Genomic DNA, 19,486 nt, shown 5'->3' on the forward strand with positions numbered 1-19,486 from the left:
CAAGTTCTTTTCTGCAAGGCAGACAGCAGGATAAAGCAGGGGAGATAGCCACAAACTAGGGGAAAGCTAAAGATTAATTTAAGATTTTTCACACCCCCCAGAAGCCACCTTTAAAGCAAGCTGTGCAACACTGCATCCTAAATGTCTCTCCTTGGCTTAGCAGGAGGAAGATGGAGAGCAAGGGTTCTCTGGTAAGAAAAGCAGCACTTGCCTCCAGCATGATGCCCACAGTTCAGTTCTTTATCTGAGTTTGACACCTTCCTCCCTTCAGACTCCTGCTGAGAGGTAACACAGGACTAGGTTACACCAGTCCCAGCCTCAGAGCACTGTTTGACCCAAACAGCTCATAATTGGTTCATAAACAGCTCATCTGCCTCAAATCATGTTCCTGGATATTGCCACGTTCTACCAGTTTTATTACAATAAATGGTAAAAATGAGACAACACTAGAAACACCAAAAGGCCTTGAAGGTGCTGAAGGAGACACACAAACATTTTACTATCAGACATGTTATGGTTACATGGATACTTCCCAAGTGCCAGAGTTCAAATAAAAATATATTCATACAAATTTAAAAAAAATACAATTTATATACACTGTGGAATTAGCTTACATCGTTTCATAACCAAAAAAAAAAAAAAAAAAAAACAGTGCAAAAAAACCCAAAACAAATGGAAAGGTAAGTTGCTACCATAGGAATGGCTCACAGTAAGTTAACAACTCAAAACTGCATAATTAACACTGCACAGGAAACCATGAGGCAGGGGAGACAGCCCCAAACTACCCCCTAACTTTTGCCATCACTACTAATCCAGTTCTTGGATTAGTTCTTTTTATACCTTTAGTATAAAAAGTTCCAGTTCTTTTTATACCTTTAGTGTTGCTCTGAGTCAAAGGTTACAGGCACCTATGTTAGAAGTTTCTTGGGAAATCACTAAGCTACCAGAGGCAGAGCAGAAGCAGGCAGTGTGCTGTGGGAGAGGAATGATGTGTGAGAACAAGGATGAATCAACACAAACCCCTCTGCAACAAGGAGGGAATTCCTGCATCTCCAGATGTCAGATGAACTTGTAATTCCCTTCCTGCAGACTTCCCACTAAAGCAGCTCCCAGGATCACCCAGCATCCTCACTTAAAACTTCCCTGCAGGAGGGGTGAAGGGCTGTGTTTTCCAGCTGAAAAGCTGAAGACAGGCAGAGCAGAGAGTGCTGACAGGAGGCTGAAGGCAAGTGGCCTTCTCCTGGGGAGCACAGCTGCTGCTCAGACAAACCTTGGCAAGACTTTTCAGCCTCATCTCCTCTGGATTGCCTCATTTCAGGTCTCAGTAGCAATGAGAAGACATCCTGCAGCAAAATGTACTGCTGCTGCCTGTGTACAGAAATAAAACAGGACATGACCAGACCAATGCAAACTAAGGACAGAGAAGGATCCTTCCACACACAGTCACTCAAAACCACTACGGGGAAAAATATGTCATGAAGAGACACAGGGCATTCCTGACAGGTGCTCTGACACTACAGGATTCCTAATCCCACGTTGGACTAACCTGAAATGCCATCAAAACAGCATTCCTGTGACTTGGAACTGCCCATGAGCACAAATCCTTTAAAAGAAGTTAACAGAAGTGTATTTCAGACCTACAGTCCAGCTTCAGGGAGTGCAAAAGGGGGCTGGATGTTTCTTGAAATAGCTCAGTGCAAGAACACAACTCAGGGGACACACAAACATTTTAGAAATCACCTGCAGAGGTGATTTGCTCCAAAGAGAGCAAACATCTTCACTCTATTTACAGGGAAGCAGCAAGAGCTGTGGCCAATGCCAACTCCTCTGCTCTGAGGAACATGCCACACCTGCCCCAGCTACAGAGCTGGAGGCATAAGATGGGTCCCTGCTGTAGGAAAACACCTTGGCTTTACTCTTGGAAGTTTAAGAGCTTTCATGACTTACTTGAAATAGAGCTAGAATATTCAGAAGACAGCAAAACTATTTTAGTGGAGGAGGCCAGAGCTGTTGCTGCAAGTTCTGTGATAAGACAGAGAAAAGAACCACGATATTTCCTGCTCTTTAGACAGGAGCCCTGGAGAGTGTGTCTGCAGCTAACAAAGGGCCCTGGGACACACACAACTTCCTCTGCAACAACTGCTGCTCCAGGTATCACTGTCCACTCTTTCCTTTGTTAGAAATGTTATAAATCCATTTTTGAAAACAACAATCTGCCCTTCCTCTTCAATAAGGCAGCAGGTTGGGAAGAACACTGAGTGAAAAAACACCTACAGATGTCAGTGGAGAGGAATAAAAAAGAAAACCTAAGTGCTTACTAACAGTTCTGCTAAATCCAAACCTTCCTGCTGAGCCATGCTACGTGCTGTATGACAAGGACAAATTCTACCCTAAAACCTGGCCTCAGGAATCCCAGGTAAGACCAAGTTTTCACTCATCTGCTGGACAAACTTCAAGCCTCCCCTGACTCAGCTGTCTCTATTCCAAGCACACATCTGTCCAGCAGCTACCAGCCAGCAAAGACCCCATGAACATTTAACAGTTCCAATTAGAGCCCTACAACAAGACCCCAGGTGGTGGCCTGGGCACAAAGCTTCCTCCTAACCCTAACAGCCAGCAGTTTGCAGGGGAGTGCCCTGGAATTATCAACATCCACAAAGTCATCCAGAGAGGCTGCTTTAACAAGTGTAGTGTTTTAACACATGTAAGGAAAGGGCAGAGCCTCTTCAGCCCTAGTCAGGAAAATGTTCAGCACAGGTTAAGTTCCTGAATTCAGAACACACAGAAGTATTTGGCTTCCTCCTGCCACAGCTCCTGCTGGCAGACAACAGGTTAATCAGAGTGCTCAGAGCCTCTGCAGAAGACTTTCTGGGATACATTCCCCATGCTGCTTGGCCCAGTCTCTTGGCTGAGGGAATGCTCTGTGCTTTATCAAGCCAATCAGCTCAGCAGGCCCTGGGGGCACAGTGCTGGCTTCCCACTGAGGGTTATCTGCACCCAAACCTCAGGAGGGCAGTGCCTGCTGGAACAACACAGGTGCTGGCCAGGATGGTACTTGCTAAAGCACTGAACTGGCTGCAGCTGGCTTCTAAGTGCTGCTTTTACCTTTATAGATACTCAAGTGTTGCTAACATTATGCCAAGCATTTCTAGAGCACAGACAGCCCCACTTGTCACCCTGCAGCAGATCCTGCCTGCTAGGCACCAGCACCAAGCACTTCTCCTGAAGTTACAGCAGCTCCTCTCATGACACAGAGATAGTCCAAGCAAGCCCAGAGATGGGGCACCAGTTCTGTTTGCCTCCAGAAAGCAGCACCTCTCTGTGCTCTGAGGATGTGGTGTTCCCTGGTCTCTTATCCCAGCTGGAAAGGTGTCCCAGGCTCTTTCTGTTGGACCAAGTGCCTGCAAATGCCAAGAAATGCAGGAGTGTCAGGGTAGTGACAAAGTGGAGTGTCACAAAGTGCCTTAGAAGAGTCTCTTGGAGGGAGATGATAGCAACAGCTAAGAGGGAAAAGAGATCTCCCTTCTCAGAGATGCTCTGCAAAGGTATTGAGTGTTTATAATCCCAAACAGCAACTGGAATTGAACTGCTTTGAACTCCTGATGTGCTGAACTGCTCTCAGAAGTCAAAAACATCAGAGCAGGGATGCTTCCCCATGGAAGGAGAGAAATTAGGAAAAACATGGGCAACCAGGGGCACCCACAAAGGGAGGTGCATTTCCAGAGTCAGGTTTTTGAATGTTGCTTTTGAGAGAAGCCATCCTCCAGAGCAGCTATTTGGTAACTGCAGGTCTCAGGATCTCCTCTCAGCTACTCCCTTCTGGCACAAATAAGGCAACAGTTGCAGGAACAAGAGAGGGAAAGGGAGATAACATACAGGACAAGGAAAAGATGTTGCAGTTCTCTGCACAGGACACAGTGGAGCTAGATGGTTCTTTTTTCCAACCATTAGGAAAAAAAAAAACCCAAAATAACCCAATCCAAACCAAAACAGCAGAACATACAGTGTCAGGGCAACAACTGAAAGGAGATAACCAGGGCACAGGAAAAGAAAAAACCTGGATCCAGAGTGGTCAAACCAAGTGCCTGAGGCCAATCAACAACTCTGGGCTCAGGCAGCTCCTCTAATTCTCTGGCTAGCAAGATGTTTCCCAGCTCCCCAGGCTTGATATGCATGTGAGAAGCCAAATGGCAAATCTTGGGCCTTGTGGGGTCCAAGCAGAATGTGAGCTCGTGGGCAGGCTTGGAAGAGGGAGGGAGCCACACCAAGCAGGGGCATCAGATGGTCTGATAGTGTTGTCTCAGTCTTGCCTGCAGAAACTCGTGGGTCAGGTTGTGCCGAGTGATTATCCCAACAATCTTAAAGAGGGAGAAAAAGAGGAAGAAAAAAAAAAAAATAAATATAGCAGTCAGTATCACAGATGTGCTACCAAGATGCATGGCAGAGCTGTTGTTCTTTCCAGCCCTCCCCAAAAAAAGAGGGAACCTGCAAGCAGTTCTTGACCAACGAGGAATGAGAATGGGTTTAAGTTTAAATAATTCCAAAGCAAAGCCCCTCCCTCTCCCAGCACTTATCTACAGACAAGACACTGCTTTAACTACACCCAAGCAGACAGCTAAACTGCTGCTGCCATGTCTGAAGCCAGCAGCAGCCACCCCTGCCTAGGCAGGGAGATCCCAGACAGCACACAGATGTAACAAAACCCCTTGGAAAGTGAAAACTTTAATGGGAAATAACAAAGCTGCCTTTTTATGGCTTCATTAGAGACATTTCTGGTAGGCCACCTTGACCTGACTGCAGATAGTTCCTGCCAGATACACTCCAGGAAGCTCTAAAGACCAAACCTGAGAAATGGTCATGACCAGCAGAGTGGTGCCTGCCCCTGGCTGCCAGACCACAGGTTTCAGCTGAGGAAACACCTCTGGATTTACTCATGGAAAGGGTTCAGAACAGGGCTGCTCCATAACACTGCAAGAGCAGCTTGTACCAAGCATGGCACAAACCAACCTGGCACAAAGCATTAATTCTCACAAATCACTCTCAACCAAGAGGCTCTGCAGAGTAGCTATCAGGAACCCAGAGAGGCAGAAAAAGCACTCCTGTCTCCTAGGGAAAGGCCAGCTCAGGCTTAAGGGAGTTTCTCATCAGCTTATAGGAGGTTACTGACACCTACTGACTATTCCTGAGCATTGTAGATGACAGACAAACACAAAAACTTCTTTCTTTTGCTTTTGCTGCTCCTTTGAGAAGGAACAGAATGCAAGTTCCCTTCTAAAAGAAAAACCTCCCACCCTGACACACAGGAAATTCTGCTCTTGACCTTGAATAAAGCTGTCAAAGAGGAACTTAAATGAGTGGCCTCTGATGAGCTCAAGGCCTCTGAGGTGCAAGACCACAGGAGCTTCCTCATGCTTCCAGCCTGAGACAGGAGACAGAGGGCAAGTCCTGCCCTCTGCAGGGAAAGCAGGAAGCAGGCTTGAACACAAAAGAAGTCACAATAATCAGCAGTGCTTAAGAAGAAGATGACATCCTTAAGAAGATCACATCCTGATTTCTTTAAAGCATTTCTGTTTGATCATAAAAGATCTAAATTCTCCCAGAAGTGGAAAGCATTGCAAAAAAGTAGTGGGTTCCTTGCTGAGCCAAGGCAAAATGGATACCAGGACTCACCTCCCCAACTGCATTGACAACTGGTAAATGTCTGAGTCCCATTGTCCTGAACAAGTTGAAGACTTGTGACACATGAGTGTTTGGAGACACAGCAAAGGGTGATGGGTTCATGTATGGGGTGACATCCTGAGAAAGAAAAATAATTATATTATTTAAGAGGCATTTCCATGACCTCTGGGAATCACTACCAAGCAGTTCCTCCAGTGCTCTGATCTCTGGGTATGGGACCATGGGCATCTTCTATTTCTCCAGAAATACAAAATTATTTCAGGAATGTGGATTTGTCAGTTTGCACACTGTAACCCATGATCTCAAGAGCCCAATACTGCAGAAAGCCTCCGAGCAGGATGGCCATAAAAATAAAAATGTATATTTAAAAAGCCCTTTGGCCTACACAGCCCTGTCACAAAGACAATGACAGTCCTGCCACTGACTGAGCTGCCAGCACACAGAGTTCCAAACAGATAGCAGCAGCTTGCTGTGCAGTCTCACCTGGGCAGGAGTCCAGGCAACATCTTATGCTGAAAGTACAGTCCCTGTGTTGGATGTTACCACACAGCAAGTACCAGGATTGCCTTCCAGACACAGCCAAGGCTGACTGAAGGCATGGGAAGGACAGAACGTTGGTCACTTCATGCCAGGGTGGACTTAAAAAAAGCTGACTAGCATGTGTTAAAGGCTTGGGACAGTCCCAAAGATCAGTCAGGTAACAGTGTATCTCTTACCACTATCATGCGAGGGTTCAGCAATGTCAGGTCCAGGTCATGGATGTCAGGGTAACGTGGGTAATCCTCAGACATCTCTGCGTGGGACAGACGGGGCTGACTGGCACTCTGCAACCAAACCAAACCCCACTCAGCTGATGTGCCACCAGTCCAGAGAGAACATGGGCTGCATGTGCATGCAGTGCAGCAAACACCAGAGCCCAGCAGCCCCCCTGATGCCCACTCCTGCAGGGGAACACCCAGCAGCTCATCTCAGAACACAGCGGTGCAAGCACAGGACCTACACAGCCCTACAGCTGAGGGAGCAACAGGTCTGCTCTGCAAGCCCTGGCAGATCTGTGCTCAGCACTGGAGGGCAGCAACAAATCAGCCTTACAGATGAACCTCAAATGCAAATGCTCCCACAGATCCCAGTGATGCAGCTGACACCCTCCTGGTAACACCTTGGCAAGCAGCACTAAGAACACACAGTGTATACAAATAGAGCAACCAGTAGGGTTTCATATCTGCCCTCCAGTCTCCAGTTCCAACAGGATTGCAGCTTTATCAAACAAATGGGGCTGCTAATTTGTTTTTAAGCAGTAGCTGTGATTTTTTTTCCTGGGGGTATTTAAGGAAAAATTAAAGTCCCTTTATTCTAGAGCTGCAAGGAGAATTCCCATCACCCATCTGCAGCGTTTAAAACGCAGATTTACTCCTTAAAGCATAAAAGGAGTAAATTCTTTTTGACAGACCAGAAGTACTGTTCTAGACCTTCTCAGACAAGAAGGCAGGGGTGTCTGCAACAATTCCTGATTGGGAAGACTCACCGACTGGGTCTCAGAGTAACAAACCCCCCTGACCAGGAGGGTGACGAGCTGGGAGCGCAAGATCAAGCCGTGGAAAGTCAAAGGTCTGAAACGTTCCTCCATGGTCCACTCTTCACTGGGAGACTGGTCAGGGTAGAGGTTGGGGTAGGGAGTGTATCTGTGACAGATTGAACATGGTGTAAATTGCATGAACTTAAGGACAGACACACCCCCCTTGCCTCCAAAACAACAGCAGCTCTTTCCAACCTTCTCCTCAATGTTTTAGGGCCATTTTTGCTCTGCAAAGAGGGATTTTTGCTCTGCACCAAACAAAGTATCAGAGAAAGGCTCAAGACCCATTACCATGGACAATAGCAGCAGAATGGAGACATGTCACCTAACCCTCAATTTCAAATGTCTTGCAATAATTCAGCAATTTTCAGTGCCAAGTTATTCAGATTCTAATAAAAGCTGAAGCATCTGTCGAAGTCTAAGGGGCAGGACTCCACTCCTAAGAGTCACAGTCACTAGGCTAAAAACTGATTCATTAGACAGGGCTTCTGCTTGGAAGCAGCTGCAATGTGAGCCTGGTGACTCAGCCCCAGCACCAGAGAGGTGGTACCAGTGTTATGGCACCAACTCATGAGCTCTTCTCCAAGAGAAGTGAGCTTTGCAGAGCCCTCAGCTTTTTGCAGACCATTGATTTCTACAGCCAAGCTGTTTCCCCAGGTATCCCATCCTCCCCAGGAAATGTTTCTGAGTGTTTGAAAGAAATTTAACAGGTTGGGCCCCATCAAGCCATAAGCCTAGGACTTGGTCACAGATGCTGAGACCTGACAAATCCCTGCTCTGACAACACAGACACCACGTTTCTTCTGACATATGGAATGGCAGGGACTGGATCAAGCACCACAATACCCCTCAACACTCTGTTCCCATAGGTTTGTGCCTCCCAGGATCTCACCTTCTCTCTAGCATCTGCTGCAGCAGATCCTCTTTTTCTGGTGGCTCCTCTGTGGCTATGTGCTCATCACACATGTTTCTCAGCTCACTGGAAGGGTAGGACTTCATGGACTGACTGCGCCTGCGCTGCTCCCCAGCTCGGGTGAGGATGCTGGATTTCTGGGTGTGACAGGTTTTAAATCAGAAGCTCAGAAATCACCCAGGAGTGACTAAGAACTATCTGTTCATATAACACACAGTCAGGGCTGCTGCAGTCCTTGTAAGAACAGCCAACAGGACTGCACTCTCCTTGGACAGAGAAGCTGAGCTCAGGAAGTCATCCTTAGGCATCCCAAGGCATCCCAAGGCATCCCAAGGCATCCCAAGGCATCCTTTTTCCCTACAGCACAAGTTCATCATTCATTCTTAAAGTTTCCCAAGAGACAAAAGCATCTGCCCCACCACCTATCCTACAAAGATGAGCTGCATCTAGGCACTTACTACTGATCTCACTGGTGGGTTCTGTACTTCAGTTCCAAATCCAAACTTTTTACACATCTATCCTTAACCAATTACTTAATCCTCTTAACTTTTGTCTCCAGGAATGCAGCCCCTCTTCTGCCTTTACCATGACCTGGAAAATGGTCTGAAATTAAGTCCTTGAAGATCCTGCACTGCACAGTAGATGCTTATGCCTGCCCTGAATAGCCTGGATATGAGAAGAAAGGGCCTTCCACCTGCAAAGCAAAGCTCTTTACCCTTCAGCTTCTCAAACAAGCAGCTTCCTACCTTGAATTTGATGTTGTTACTTATCAGCTGATTGCCCTTCATGAACTCCCTCTCGTTGCCCCTGTTCTCAGTGACTACAGGGAAGGCATGATGGACAGTGGTGCGCAGGATGCTGACAAGGGACTGGATCCTGGTGTGTGGGTACACATATGTCAAGTTGGGCTCCATGATGTCACTGGCTCTCAGCCTGAGGAAACAGAAATCAGGCTGTTAGATGTATTACATCAGCAACAGAAGGCTGCTGAGGGACAAGTGAGGAAACAAATCACAGAATCATAGAATGGGCTGGGTTGGAAGGGACCTCAGAGCTCATCAAGTCCAACCCTTGCTCCACTCCCCCCGTGGTTCCCAGCCCATGGCACTGAGTGCCACATCCAGGCTCTTTTGAAATATCTCCAGGGATGGAGAATCCACCCCTTCCCTGGGCAGCCCATTCCAATGCCTGATCACCCTCTCCAGAAAGAAATTCTTTCTCATGTCCAACCTAAACCTCCCCTGGCACAACTTGAGACCTCTTGTGCCCTCTTGTCTTGCTGAGAGTTGCCTGGGAAAAGAGCCCAACCCCCCCCTGGCTCCAACCTCCTTTCAGGGAGTTGGAGAGAGTGATGAGGTCTCCCCTGAGCCTCCTCTTCTCCAGCCTCAACACCCCCAGCTCCCTCAGCCCTTCCTCACAGGAATTCTGCTGGATCCCTTCCCAGCCTCCTTGCTCTTCTCTGGACCTGCTCCAGCACCTCAATCTCCTTCCTGAGCTGAGGGGCCCAGAACTGGACACAGGACTCAAGCTGTGGCCTCCCCAGGGCTGAGCACAGGGGCAGAATCCCTTCCCTGGACCTGCTGGCCACGCTGTTCCTGAGCCAGCCCAGGATGCCATTGGCCTTCTTGGCCACCTGGGCAAAGTCCTAAATCAGTCCTAAACCAAGATCCTGAAGGAGTCTGCTACAGTTTATTCCTGGTAGCTCCTCATACCTGTGTGCTCATCCTTACTGTGTTACTAGCAATGCCAGCACAATGGATTTTTGGTACTTATTTTTTTTTTTTTTTAACTTAACAGTGATGCACGACAGGCAAAGAAAAAGGTTCCAACTTGTAACATAGAAAGTGTTTAAAACACTGCTGGGAAAAGATGACAAGTGGGAAGAAGATGCAAGAAGCAAAATCCAGTGGAACCTTTTCATGGAGCTCTTGCTGAACCTCACAAATCTGCCCCTCAGATCTCCACCTGTTCACCCCTCCTCAGAAAGGGCTCCAGTACCTCTTCCCTGATGGAGGCTTGATGCACAACTCCCAGTTCAGCCCACAGCTGGTCTCCTCACAACTGCTCCTCTGGGAGCAGCCAGGTTCATTGGAGATGAAGAATCATCCTGCTGCATTAGCTCATTCCTTTGTGAGCAAGAACCCTACCAGAAACTAACCCACAGCCCTGCCAAGAGAAGCATCCTTACTTATCCATTTCCACCTCTGTTTCCCACTCCAGAAGAGGCACTCCTCGTAAGTTGACATGGATGTCATAGATGCCTTTGTTGAAAAAGTCTCCTGTCCATTTGGCTACCTGAAGAACAAACAGAGTATTTATTGAGTTGTTGCTCCAACTACAAGACTCCTTGGCTTAACCCAGAGATTCTGTGCCAGCATGTGTTCAAGCTGGCCAGAAGGCAGAGCTAAAATCCTGCCCTTACCATGAGGGTAATCATTATTGGGAGCCCATAGGTGATCTCGTTGGTGGATTCAATCAGGATGACAGTCAGGCTGATGGTCATGCGGACCACTCCTCCCAGGAATGCTGCTGCCCCAACCAGTGCAAAGGTTCCAGAGTAGATGTGATCCAGGCCAATGTAGCTGGGGAAAAAAAAAAACCCACCAAAAAAACCACAGAGCCCAGATTTTAAACTAACCTGGCAGAGAGCTCAAGGTGTCTTCAGCACATCTCTCCCACTCACACACTCACACACACACACAGACACACTCAAGGCACCTTTTGAGGAGGTTGGCGACCAGGCGTCCGAAGGCAGCCCCACAGAGCAGGGATGGCACAAAGAGACCACTGGGCACAGAGATCCCGTATGTCCAGCAGGAGAGTAAGAAATAGAGAAGGAAGAACAAGGACAGTGTGACTGGGCTGAAAGTACCTGCAACACAAGAAGAATCGTGACTAAAGGGGCAGAGGAGTGCAGGACAAAGACAGTATTCTCGCAGCCTCTCAAGCTCACAGAAGGCTCAGCTCACAACTGCTTTCTCTCCCAGTTCAAACACACATGAAGTCAATGAATAAGTGAAAAAGAGAGGAAAAGCAGCCCTTGCTTCCCATGGAGGAGGCTTTCACCTGTTGTACTAGCAGTCCCCCACAGCCACAAAGGCCTGAACATGCTCTTAGCCTTGTGGTTCTTATGGCAAGGCTGGTTCAAGCCAGATGAAGCTCTGAAGCCCAGGCACAGGGTGGAGCACTGGCTCCTGGCTACTCACCATCCTGGTGGAAAAGCTGCAAAATAGCTGACTCCTGAGGGTTGAAGAAGAGTGTGGCCATGTCATTGTAGGTTTCATTTGGGCAGAAAAATGTCTTGATGCTTGAATTCACATCCTCTGACATACCCTAATGCAAGACAGAAAAGACACAGTCACTTTCTCTCCTACATCAGCCTTTGTGCAGCTGGGAGTAACCCTCTGGTTAGGGCTGTCAGCCCAAGCTTTGGGAAGCACACACCAAACATCAGCAGTACATGGGGCCTGCAACAACAGTGGGCTCCCTACTTCACAACCTGAGCTGCTTTGCCAAAGGATGAAAGCACAAGAAGGCAGCTTTCACCATCACCCTGAGCTCCTGCAACTCCCAGCAGGTTTTCACTGGAGTCCTGACAGGGGCTGCTCGCTACCAAAAGCTCCCTCCTTACCTGTGCTCCTCTGGAGAGTGAACATTTTGATGCAGGAATATAAGAACCCAGAAGAACCCTCACCTGCAGGCTCAGAGTGTCATTGCCACTATGACTGGTAGAAGACATCTGCCGGCATTCCCCCAAAACCATGGAGGCTACAAAGACCACCACTGTGGTAGTCAGGGACACCAGCAGGCTCTCCAGGACCCTGCAAATACACAAGAGAAGCCACACACTGAAGCCACACAGTCCTGTAACCCAGTTCCAGCTCTGCACACAACCTCAGTGAGAAGAACAAGCAGTCACTGCAGGTTAACATCAGAGCAGGAGACTTGGCAAGTCAAGCTGAATTATGAGTTGGCTGCTTGGGATTGCATCATCTCCCCCTTCCAAGGACTTGCACCAAAAAGGAGCTGTTTCTGCCCAAAGAACACACAGCAGTCACGTATAAAAACCCAGAGGGAAGCGTGTAGTGATGAGGCTGCTCACAGGGAAAAAATGTTCTCTAGATCCTAACAGGGTAAAAGTCCAGACAGAACTGGACAGGTTGATGTATATTCTCTCATCTCTTTTCTTCATGCTGAAATACAGTTTGGTTGTTTTTTTTTAAACCTGGTCTTCTTACTTAAGAATTGCCTAAAGCAACCAACTACCTTCCAGAATTACATGGCAAATTCCTCTCTAAATAGCACAGATATTACCTCAGTTGTGGATTTAATTCATCAAGATAATTAATAATAAAAAAAAATAATAGTAAAAAAAGGTATCAGCTATCCCTTCCACATCTGTTTGGACAAAACATTAAAAAATATTGCATGGAGACAAAGCTGTGGTTGGTGGAGCTATAGCTTTTTGACAAGGAGCTCCCTCCCTTGCAGGGGGTTGAAGCTCCCTCTGTACCACCAGAGTAGTTACAAAAATGTAGAGAGATTGTAACATCCGGCTCCCAGAGTTTACTTTTAAGTTTGAGGAAGGCTACATTTTGTGATTTTAAAAAGAACAGGTCTGGAATTTCTTCCCTCAAGATTGAAGCTTTTGCTTTGGGACACTGAAGACAGATAAGAGATCCCTGCACAAAGTGGAGAGCACAACTACCTGACCAGCTTTGGCTTGGGATGCACGTTCCGCATGCGGTACTTCGCGAGCCTCTTGTTCAGGCAGTTGAAGGTGGCTCCAAGAAGGCCTCCTACAATCCCCATCAGAATGAAGAAGCCCAAGTCCACAGCTGTCCAGAGGTGGCATTTCTTATCAGACTCAGAGCACTATGTGCAGAAAAGCATTAAAAAAAAAAAAAACATTAGAGTAGCTACTGCAATTTCCTACCAATGCTTCTGTCTCCACGGCAGAAAACATTAAACAGTTGTGACCAAAGTGAAACAATTCTGTCTCAGGCTATCAGTGTACTGCAGCCAAACATCACCTGCCCATCCACTAACTCTTACCTTAAATTCCCCAAAGTTCAGCAGCCCAGGGAGCTGGAAAGAGCCCCAACTTCCAAACTGAATCCCAGAGCGGAAAAAATTCAGGGTGAAGGTGGCCGCCATGGAACAGAAAAGCTGAAATAGTTAAAAAAAAAGAAAAAAAGAACTAAACACTCTCCAAATTAAGAATGACACAGTTAGCTCTTCCTTGAGACTAATGCCTGGGGAAGGGAACCTCAGAGCTGTAGAAAAATATTCCCCCTGAGGTTTAGCACCCTTTCCCTGCAGGAGAGAGCAGGGCTAGAATGAACTACTAGAACCTGTCTGGTTTCCTGCACAAGAAGTTAGGAGTTTCACACAGCAGTTCTTGCAGCAAAAGCTCAGTTGTTTGGGGTTTGGGTTTTTTTGCCAAAGATGCTAATTTACAATTGCATTTACAAAGCACTAACACAGCTTGTTTAGAAGTGGAATTGAGGTCTTCACTGACCTCACTGGCTCCTTTTCACCCCCACAGAGAAAGAGGAGTAACTGAACCTGACCAACAGGCCACTTGGCAAAAGAAATGCAAAAAACATCATGAAATCAAATACAGTTTTAAAACACTATCAAATTCATTAAAGTAGGCCCTCGAGGCAAAGAAATCAGCAACCTGAAGGCACAGGGCATAGCTGCAATACAGCTCCCCAAGGCAAAGAAAAGCAGACAGAAATGTACCTGTCCTTTCTTCCAGGTACACTAATTCTGCTGCTACAGAGTTGTCCTGCAGTTCCAGGCAGTACCAGACTCAGCTCTGCTCCTGATCTGCAGTGATTCTGGAGCACTGATAGGGCAGACCACCTCTTTTCTGCCAGGAGAGCTCAGGAAGAGACAGGATAATCTGAGCACCCTCACAGTCAAGTCCTCCTAAAGTTCAGCTCAAGAAAGAGACACACAGAAGGACCCAGAGTCACTACTCACCACTTTCCATGTCAGTCCTTGGTTCCAGAAGGAGGAACCTTCTTCCAGGCTGAACAGGGTGCCTCCAATTGGGGCTCCAAAGGCAGCTGCAACCCCTGCAGCAGCTCCAGCAGATACAAAATCCCTTTTATCCCTGAAATGAAGAGGCAAATTACCTCAATTTAGCAACATGGAGTTCTGAAGGTGCTTTAATCCTGCAAAGAGACCATTCCCATTTATGGATCTACCGTACCTGTCACTGCGGAAATAGGGAAAATTAAACTGGATCTTCCTCAAAGAGATGCTCTGGAACTAAAAGCAAAGTAAGGATTTAGAGACACAGGAGATGGAAACTTACTCCTCAGAGTACTCTTACAAAACAGTGGTGTGACCAGGTCAGTGACCCAGGCCAGCACTGACCTGTGGCAAACCTGCACCCACAACAGCACCACTGTGAATCATGGGACCCTCCTTCCCGACAAAAAGACCTGGAAAAACAGGACAGATGAGGCAACACACTCCTCTCACTCCCTCCCTTGCTGACAGTGCCAGCATAGATCAGCTCAGCACTCCCATCCCACAATACAGTCCCCTGTGCCAAGCCTGCACCTCCTCCTCCCCTCAGGATGATGCTGAGCACTGTCCCCTCAGCCCCCCTCAGGTCTGTAAAGACTTCCACAGACTGGGCACTCCACGTGAGTGGAAACACAGCTGTTACAAGGACTCTGAACTCTCCAAGTCACTCTGCCCTGCTGCCCAGAACATAACCTCCCTTCAGGCTGCTCTACAGAGTGTGTTCCTCTTGGACTGAGCCACCAGGAGCCACTTCTGACTGTCCCACCCAGGAAAGGACCCATCCTCCCAACAGTCCTGATTCTTCTACCTACCCTACATAAAAACTCAGGGTTCATCCTCAGCCCATCAAAATAATTTTATTGGCATGGCTTAAAGAGCAAGGACAGCATTCTTCCTCTTTCAGTGAACCCTTATCCCAAGAAGATCAAGCCACCAGAGCCCTCCTTACCTCCTGCCACACTGAAGAGCACCCCTGCAGCTTTGCACACCACTGTCCGCAGCCGCACGACTCCCGGCACCTTCACCCCGTTGAGGTAGCACTTAATTTCAGGAATTCCTGATCCAGCTGCCACAGGCTGTGGAAAAGAACCACGGATGATGTGCTGCATCTGTCTCAAAGGTGTTTCAAATGGTGTTTCAAATGGTATCTCATCAGAGAGCACAGCTAGGGACTGAGAGACCCTGCTCAGCTACACCCATCAGCCCTGTGAAGCCAGACTGCTCTCCTGGGGCAGGAAGGGATTCCAACAAGAGGGAAATGTCAGCTCCAGGACCAGAATGACAGCAGGGAGAGGCTGAGTAAGGAGAAGCAGGGAACCTAAGGCTTACTTGGATCAGGACCAGGAGACTGGCAAGAAAAACAAAGGTCAGGTTGAACCCCAGCAGCTCCAGCAAGGACAAGGCAAGACAGCCCTTCTCTGTGCATTCTTCCACTGCTGCAGGGGGAGTCAAGGAAAACAACAACATCCCCTCCAGCAAGACAGAATAATTTGGTACAACCTGGGGGTCCCACTGTCACTGACAGCCATGCCTTGGCTTCCTAATCCAGCCAGGAAAAACGACACAACCCATCAGGAAGCCAGGCTGAACGACAAGGAAGGGAAAGTGTTCCTTCTTCCAGTGATTGGCCCTTGCCTGTGGGCATGATATGGGAGCTATTTCTTGGTTTCAGTGGCTGGATGACACGAGCAAGTTGGAAATGATTAATTATCAACAAGAGGATGGATGGCAAAAGCTTGAGAGTCAGCTGTTCTGAGCAAAACAGGAGGGCAGAAAGGAAAAGGTCACTGAGTCTAACAGGACCTCTACATCAGGTAAAAGATACAGCTTTGTACCACCTGGAACTTGAGCTGGGTGAGGAGCCGTACGAAGAAATCCACAAAGAGGCCCACCTATGGAAAAGAAGCAAAAAAAGACAGATCTACCCTCAAAAATTACTACATTCAAGTAACAAACACCACCTTCTACCAAGTCCTACCAGAAGTACTTGCACATGAAAAAGAGTAAAGAAGTGTTGTTGGAGTAAAGAACCATCAGAAGATCAGATTTGCTGCCTGCCTTTTTCCCATCCCAGCATTTTTCCTGAAAAGATGCATTTCAGAGCACTGATCCAGTGGCATTTTTAACACCCACGACATACCCCAGGGTACAGAAGAAAGCTAGGATTGAACTGAAGCCTACAGTCAGCAGAGCTAATGTTCAGACACTCCAGAAAGCACATAATGAGCAGCTCATAATACAAAAGGTAAAATGCAGTTCAGCTGCACATTAAGTGCTAACTTTAGACAAGTTTTACTACATACAGAATTAGGAGATTTGCCAGAATACTTTGCAATGAAAGGACAGCAAGATATGAAAGAAAAAAAAAAAAAAAAGAAAAAAAAAACTTCCTGGAAAATAATGTAGCAACAAACATGCTACAATTCCCCAAACAAATTCAGCTACTAAGCTCTCCACTTCATGAGGGAGACTGTTCCCTCCTCAGCCATTCACTTCTAAATGATTCTTGCTTAGTCTCCTGAACTCTACTCCTTCCCCAAACTCCATGAATCTTACCAGTCCTGTGCATACTCCAATAGCAAAAACCATCACCCACTTCACTGCTTCGTATCTCTGGGCTTTCTGTGTGGAAAGATAAAAAAAATTAAATAAAATTTTTAAAAGGCAAGTCAGAAAGGACCAGAAAAATGCTGCTCTGGGTTCTACAACTCAGCTAGAGCTGGAGTGATAATTCAACAGAAGATGGTGACAACAGCCAACTGAAAGTGCTGATCAACTTTTTCACTCTAAACCTGAGGCTTACAACAGATGCTGAGAGTTATGATCTCCAAACACATTTCCATTCTATTCACAGAAATACCAAAAGAGAATTTCTTTCATAAAGAAGAAAAAACCCCACAAAACTTCCTGCAGTAGAATGGATTTATAAGTATAGAGTGGTTTGAGTGGGAGGAACCTTTAGTGATAATTTATTCAGCCCCCCTGCCATGGGCAGTGACACCTTTCACTAGACCAGGTTGCTCAAAAAGCCCTCATCCAACCTCATCTTGAACCCTTCCAATGACAGGGCATCCACAATTTCTCTGGAAAAACTTCTCTTGGCAATTTCCATAGTTCTAGCTCTCAAACAAATGAGAAAGAACAACCAAGGTCCCACCTTGTTGTCCATGCTCTCCAGAACTTCCAAGTATGGGTCATTGATACAGCGATCGTAATCCAAGCTCTGAAAGAATGCCAAGAGGTCAAGTTAAGAGAATCAGCTGGAACAGACTGTGCAAAAAAAAAAATATGGATAGAAGACAGTGTTCAAGATTACAGCAGTCAACAAGAGCCCCAGAGTAGGAGAATAAACTCCTGGAAACAACTTCATTGCTAGCAGCCCCAGACCCTGAGAATCAGGAGGTGAAAGGACAGAGCAATCCCACTGCCCAAGCTGAGAGACAGGGAACCAAACAGGAAGAGAACTGATTGCTACAACTTTAGATCAAAGAACTCACATGGTTAAGATCTAGGCTTTAATTATTTAATTAGGCTTTTAATGATTTAATTATTTAATTATCTAATTTGACAGTGCAAAGGATAGCACTAGATCTTTATATTTAACCTCACTACAGCAGGAACTTCTCTAGGTGAACAGCATCAGTTCTCAGGCTCCTCAAAGCAATATGTGGGTGCCCAGCCATACCCACAGCACCACCAAGCCACAAACAAGCCGAGCTGGGGACACCCATGCAGACAGCAACTGCTCTAAATAGTTCTGTGCCACCATGAAGCAAAAAAAAGCTTCTTCCTGTAAGAAGCAGGATCTGAGAGATGAGAAGATCTGCTGTGAGCCAGCATGACCTCAGAGACAGCAGTGAGGCAACAGCAGCTGCAGATGCTTTCTAGAGTCATGAGGAAAGAAGACCACTACAGCCTGTAAGTTTCACATTAAAAAAGTGGGACAACCCATCAGACTGAAAATTTCCTCAAGAGAAGTCTGACTAAAGCAGGAGATATTCAAACTCTCCTCACAGGGCTCTAACCCAGAAATGTATAATGATGAGGAGCAGTTCTAAGTGCAGGAACTCTCAGTATTTCTGCTGGTGTCAACACAGTCTAATGAGATGCATTTTGAGTACCTGACCCCTTAGAAACTGCAGTGCTTTTCAGTTTAACTTCACAAACTGCTATCAGGTAATTTCCCACCTCGTAGTCTTTGCGTGGAAGGATCTCATCCTCCTCTTCATGAGTTTCTCCTAGGATTGTCTGCGAACAAAAAAACACAAAAAATGAAAATCATGAGGGGAATGAATGAGCACACCAACAGATGCTCATCATCACCAGCAGCAAAGCCAAAATCAGGGAAGGCCTATGCTCCTACTGCTTACAAAGTCAGAGTATGGACTACCAGACAACCACTGTGGGTAGCTACCCCAGACCTTACCTTCAGCTCACCTCTCAGCAAGAACACCCCACGCTATTCCAGCCAGGAGCTCCCCACAAGCCCAGCAGAGCACGGAAAACCCCCACACATCCCAACTGCCCCACAGCTCCGGCTCCCAGGGAGCCTCAGGATACCTCAGGACACAGCCCCGGCCAGAGCCACCCCCTCCTCGGGCTGCAGGAGCTGCGGGAACCGGCGGGGGGAATTCCCGGGACAGCGCGGGACGAGGCCCGGGCAAAGGCGGCTTCAGGTACCGGGACCGACGCGGCGAGAACGCCCGGGAAAGGCCTGAGGCACCGGGATGAGAGAGCGGGCCCTGGGGAACCGGGCCCTGAGGTACCGGGCCCTGAGGTACCGGGCCGGGGCAGCGGCACCCGGGGAAGGAGGTACCGGGCCCTGAGGTACCGGGCTGAGGCAGCAGCACCCGAGGCGCGGTACCGGGGAGGATGCCCGGTTCCCAGCGCCATAGCAACGCCCAACGCTCGCACATCCCGCCCGCCCTCAGCCGCTCGGCGGGGCCGGGCCAGGCCGAAACCCGGTACCGGGACACCGCCAGCAAGGAGGCGGCCGGGGCCGTACCAGCTCCTCAGGGGTGCGGCTCTCCCGTTCTCCGCAGCAGCGCGGGCAGCAGCAGCAGCAGCACAGCCCGGACGCGGTACCGGACCCAGACCCGCACCGCGCCATCTTCCGTCGCCGCCCCGCCCCGGCCCCACCCGCCGCGCCGCGCGTGACCCCGCCGGCTGGCCCCGCCCCCGGGGTGCGGTGCGGTGCGGGGGGGCTGAGGCGGAGGCGCCATGTCGGGGACGGGAGCGTGGGGAGGGCAGGGAGAGGGAGAGGGGGGGGACGG

At 48.1% G+C, this 19,486-nt stretch overlaps 1 protein-coding gene across 3 annotated transcripts; it reads right to left on the minus strand.

Moving 5' to 3' along the window:
- Positions 1 to 475: 475 nt before the first annotated feature.
- On the minus strand, positions 476 to 19,359 carry CLCN6 (chloride voltage-gated channel 6). 3 transcript variants are annotated; one of them, XM_071767238.1, is made up of 23 exons: positions 19,219 to 19,359; positions 18,402 to 18,461; positions 17,371 to 17,436; positions 16,770 to 16,835; positions 16,039 to 16,105; positions 15,543 to 15,646; positions 15,163 to 15,289; positions 14,559 to 14,626; positions 14,392 to 14,450; positions 14,160 to 14,292; positions 13,224 to 13,337; positions 12,877 to 13,043; positions 11,863 to 11,989; positions 11,375 to 11,501; positions 10,887 to 11,040; positions 10,591 to 10,750; positions 10,357 to 10,463; positions 8,915 to 9,101; positions 8,148 to 8,305; positions 7,205 to 7,361; positions 6,396 to 6,503; positions 5,671 to 5,796; positions 476 to 4,358 (listed from the first exon to the last, which is right to left on the minus strand). In XM_071767238.1, exons 1-23 carry the CDS (start codon positions 19,321 to 19,323, stop codon positions 4,278 to 4,280), a joined length of 2,628 nt encoding a protein of 875 aa, XP_071623339.1. In that variant the 5' UTR covers positions 19,324 to 19,359; the 3' UTR covers positions 476 to 4,277. The 3 variants fall into 3 exon arrangements, with proteins under 3 accessions (XP_071623339.1, XP_071623338.1, XP_071623340.1); XM_071767237.1 differs by having other exon boundaries at positions 15,543 to 15,649; XM_071767239.1 differs by lacking the exon at positions 19,219 to 19,359 and adding an exon at positions 18,640 to 18,687 and having other exon boundaries at positions 15,543 to 15,649.
- Positions 19,360 to 19,486: the final 127 nt, after the last annotated feature.

This window comes from Heliangelus exortis, chromosome 23 (assembly GCF_036169615.1).
Source record: "Heliangelus exortis chromosome 23, bHelExo1.hap1, whole genome shotgun sequence".
Classification (NCBI taxonomy): Eukaryota; Metazoa; Chordata; class Aves; order Apodiformes; family Trochilidae; genus Heliangelus; species Heliangelus exortis.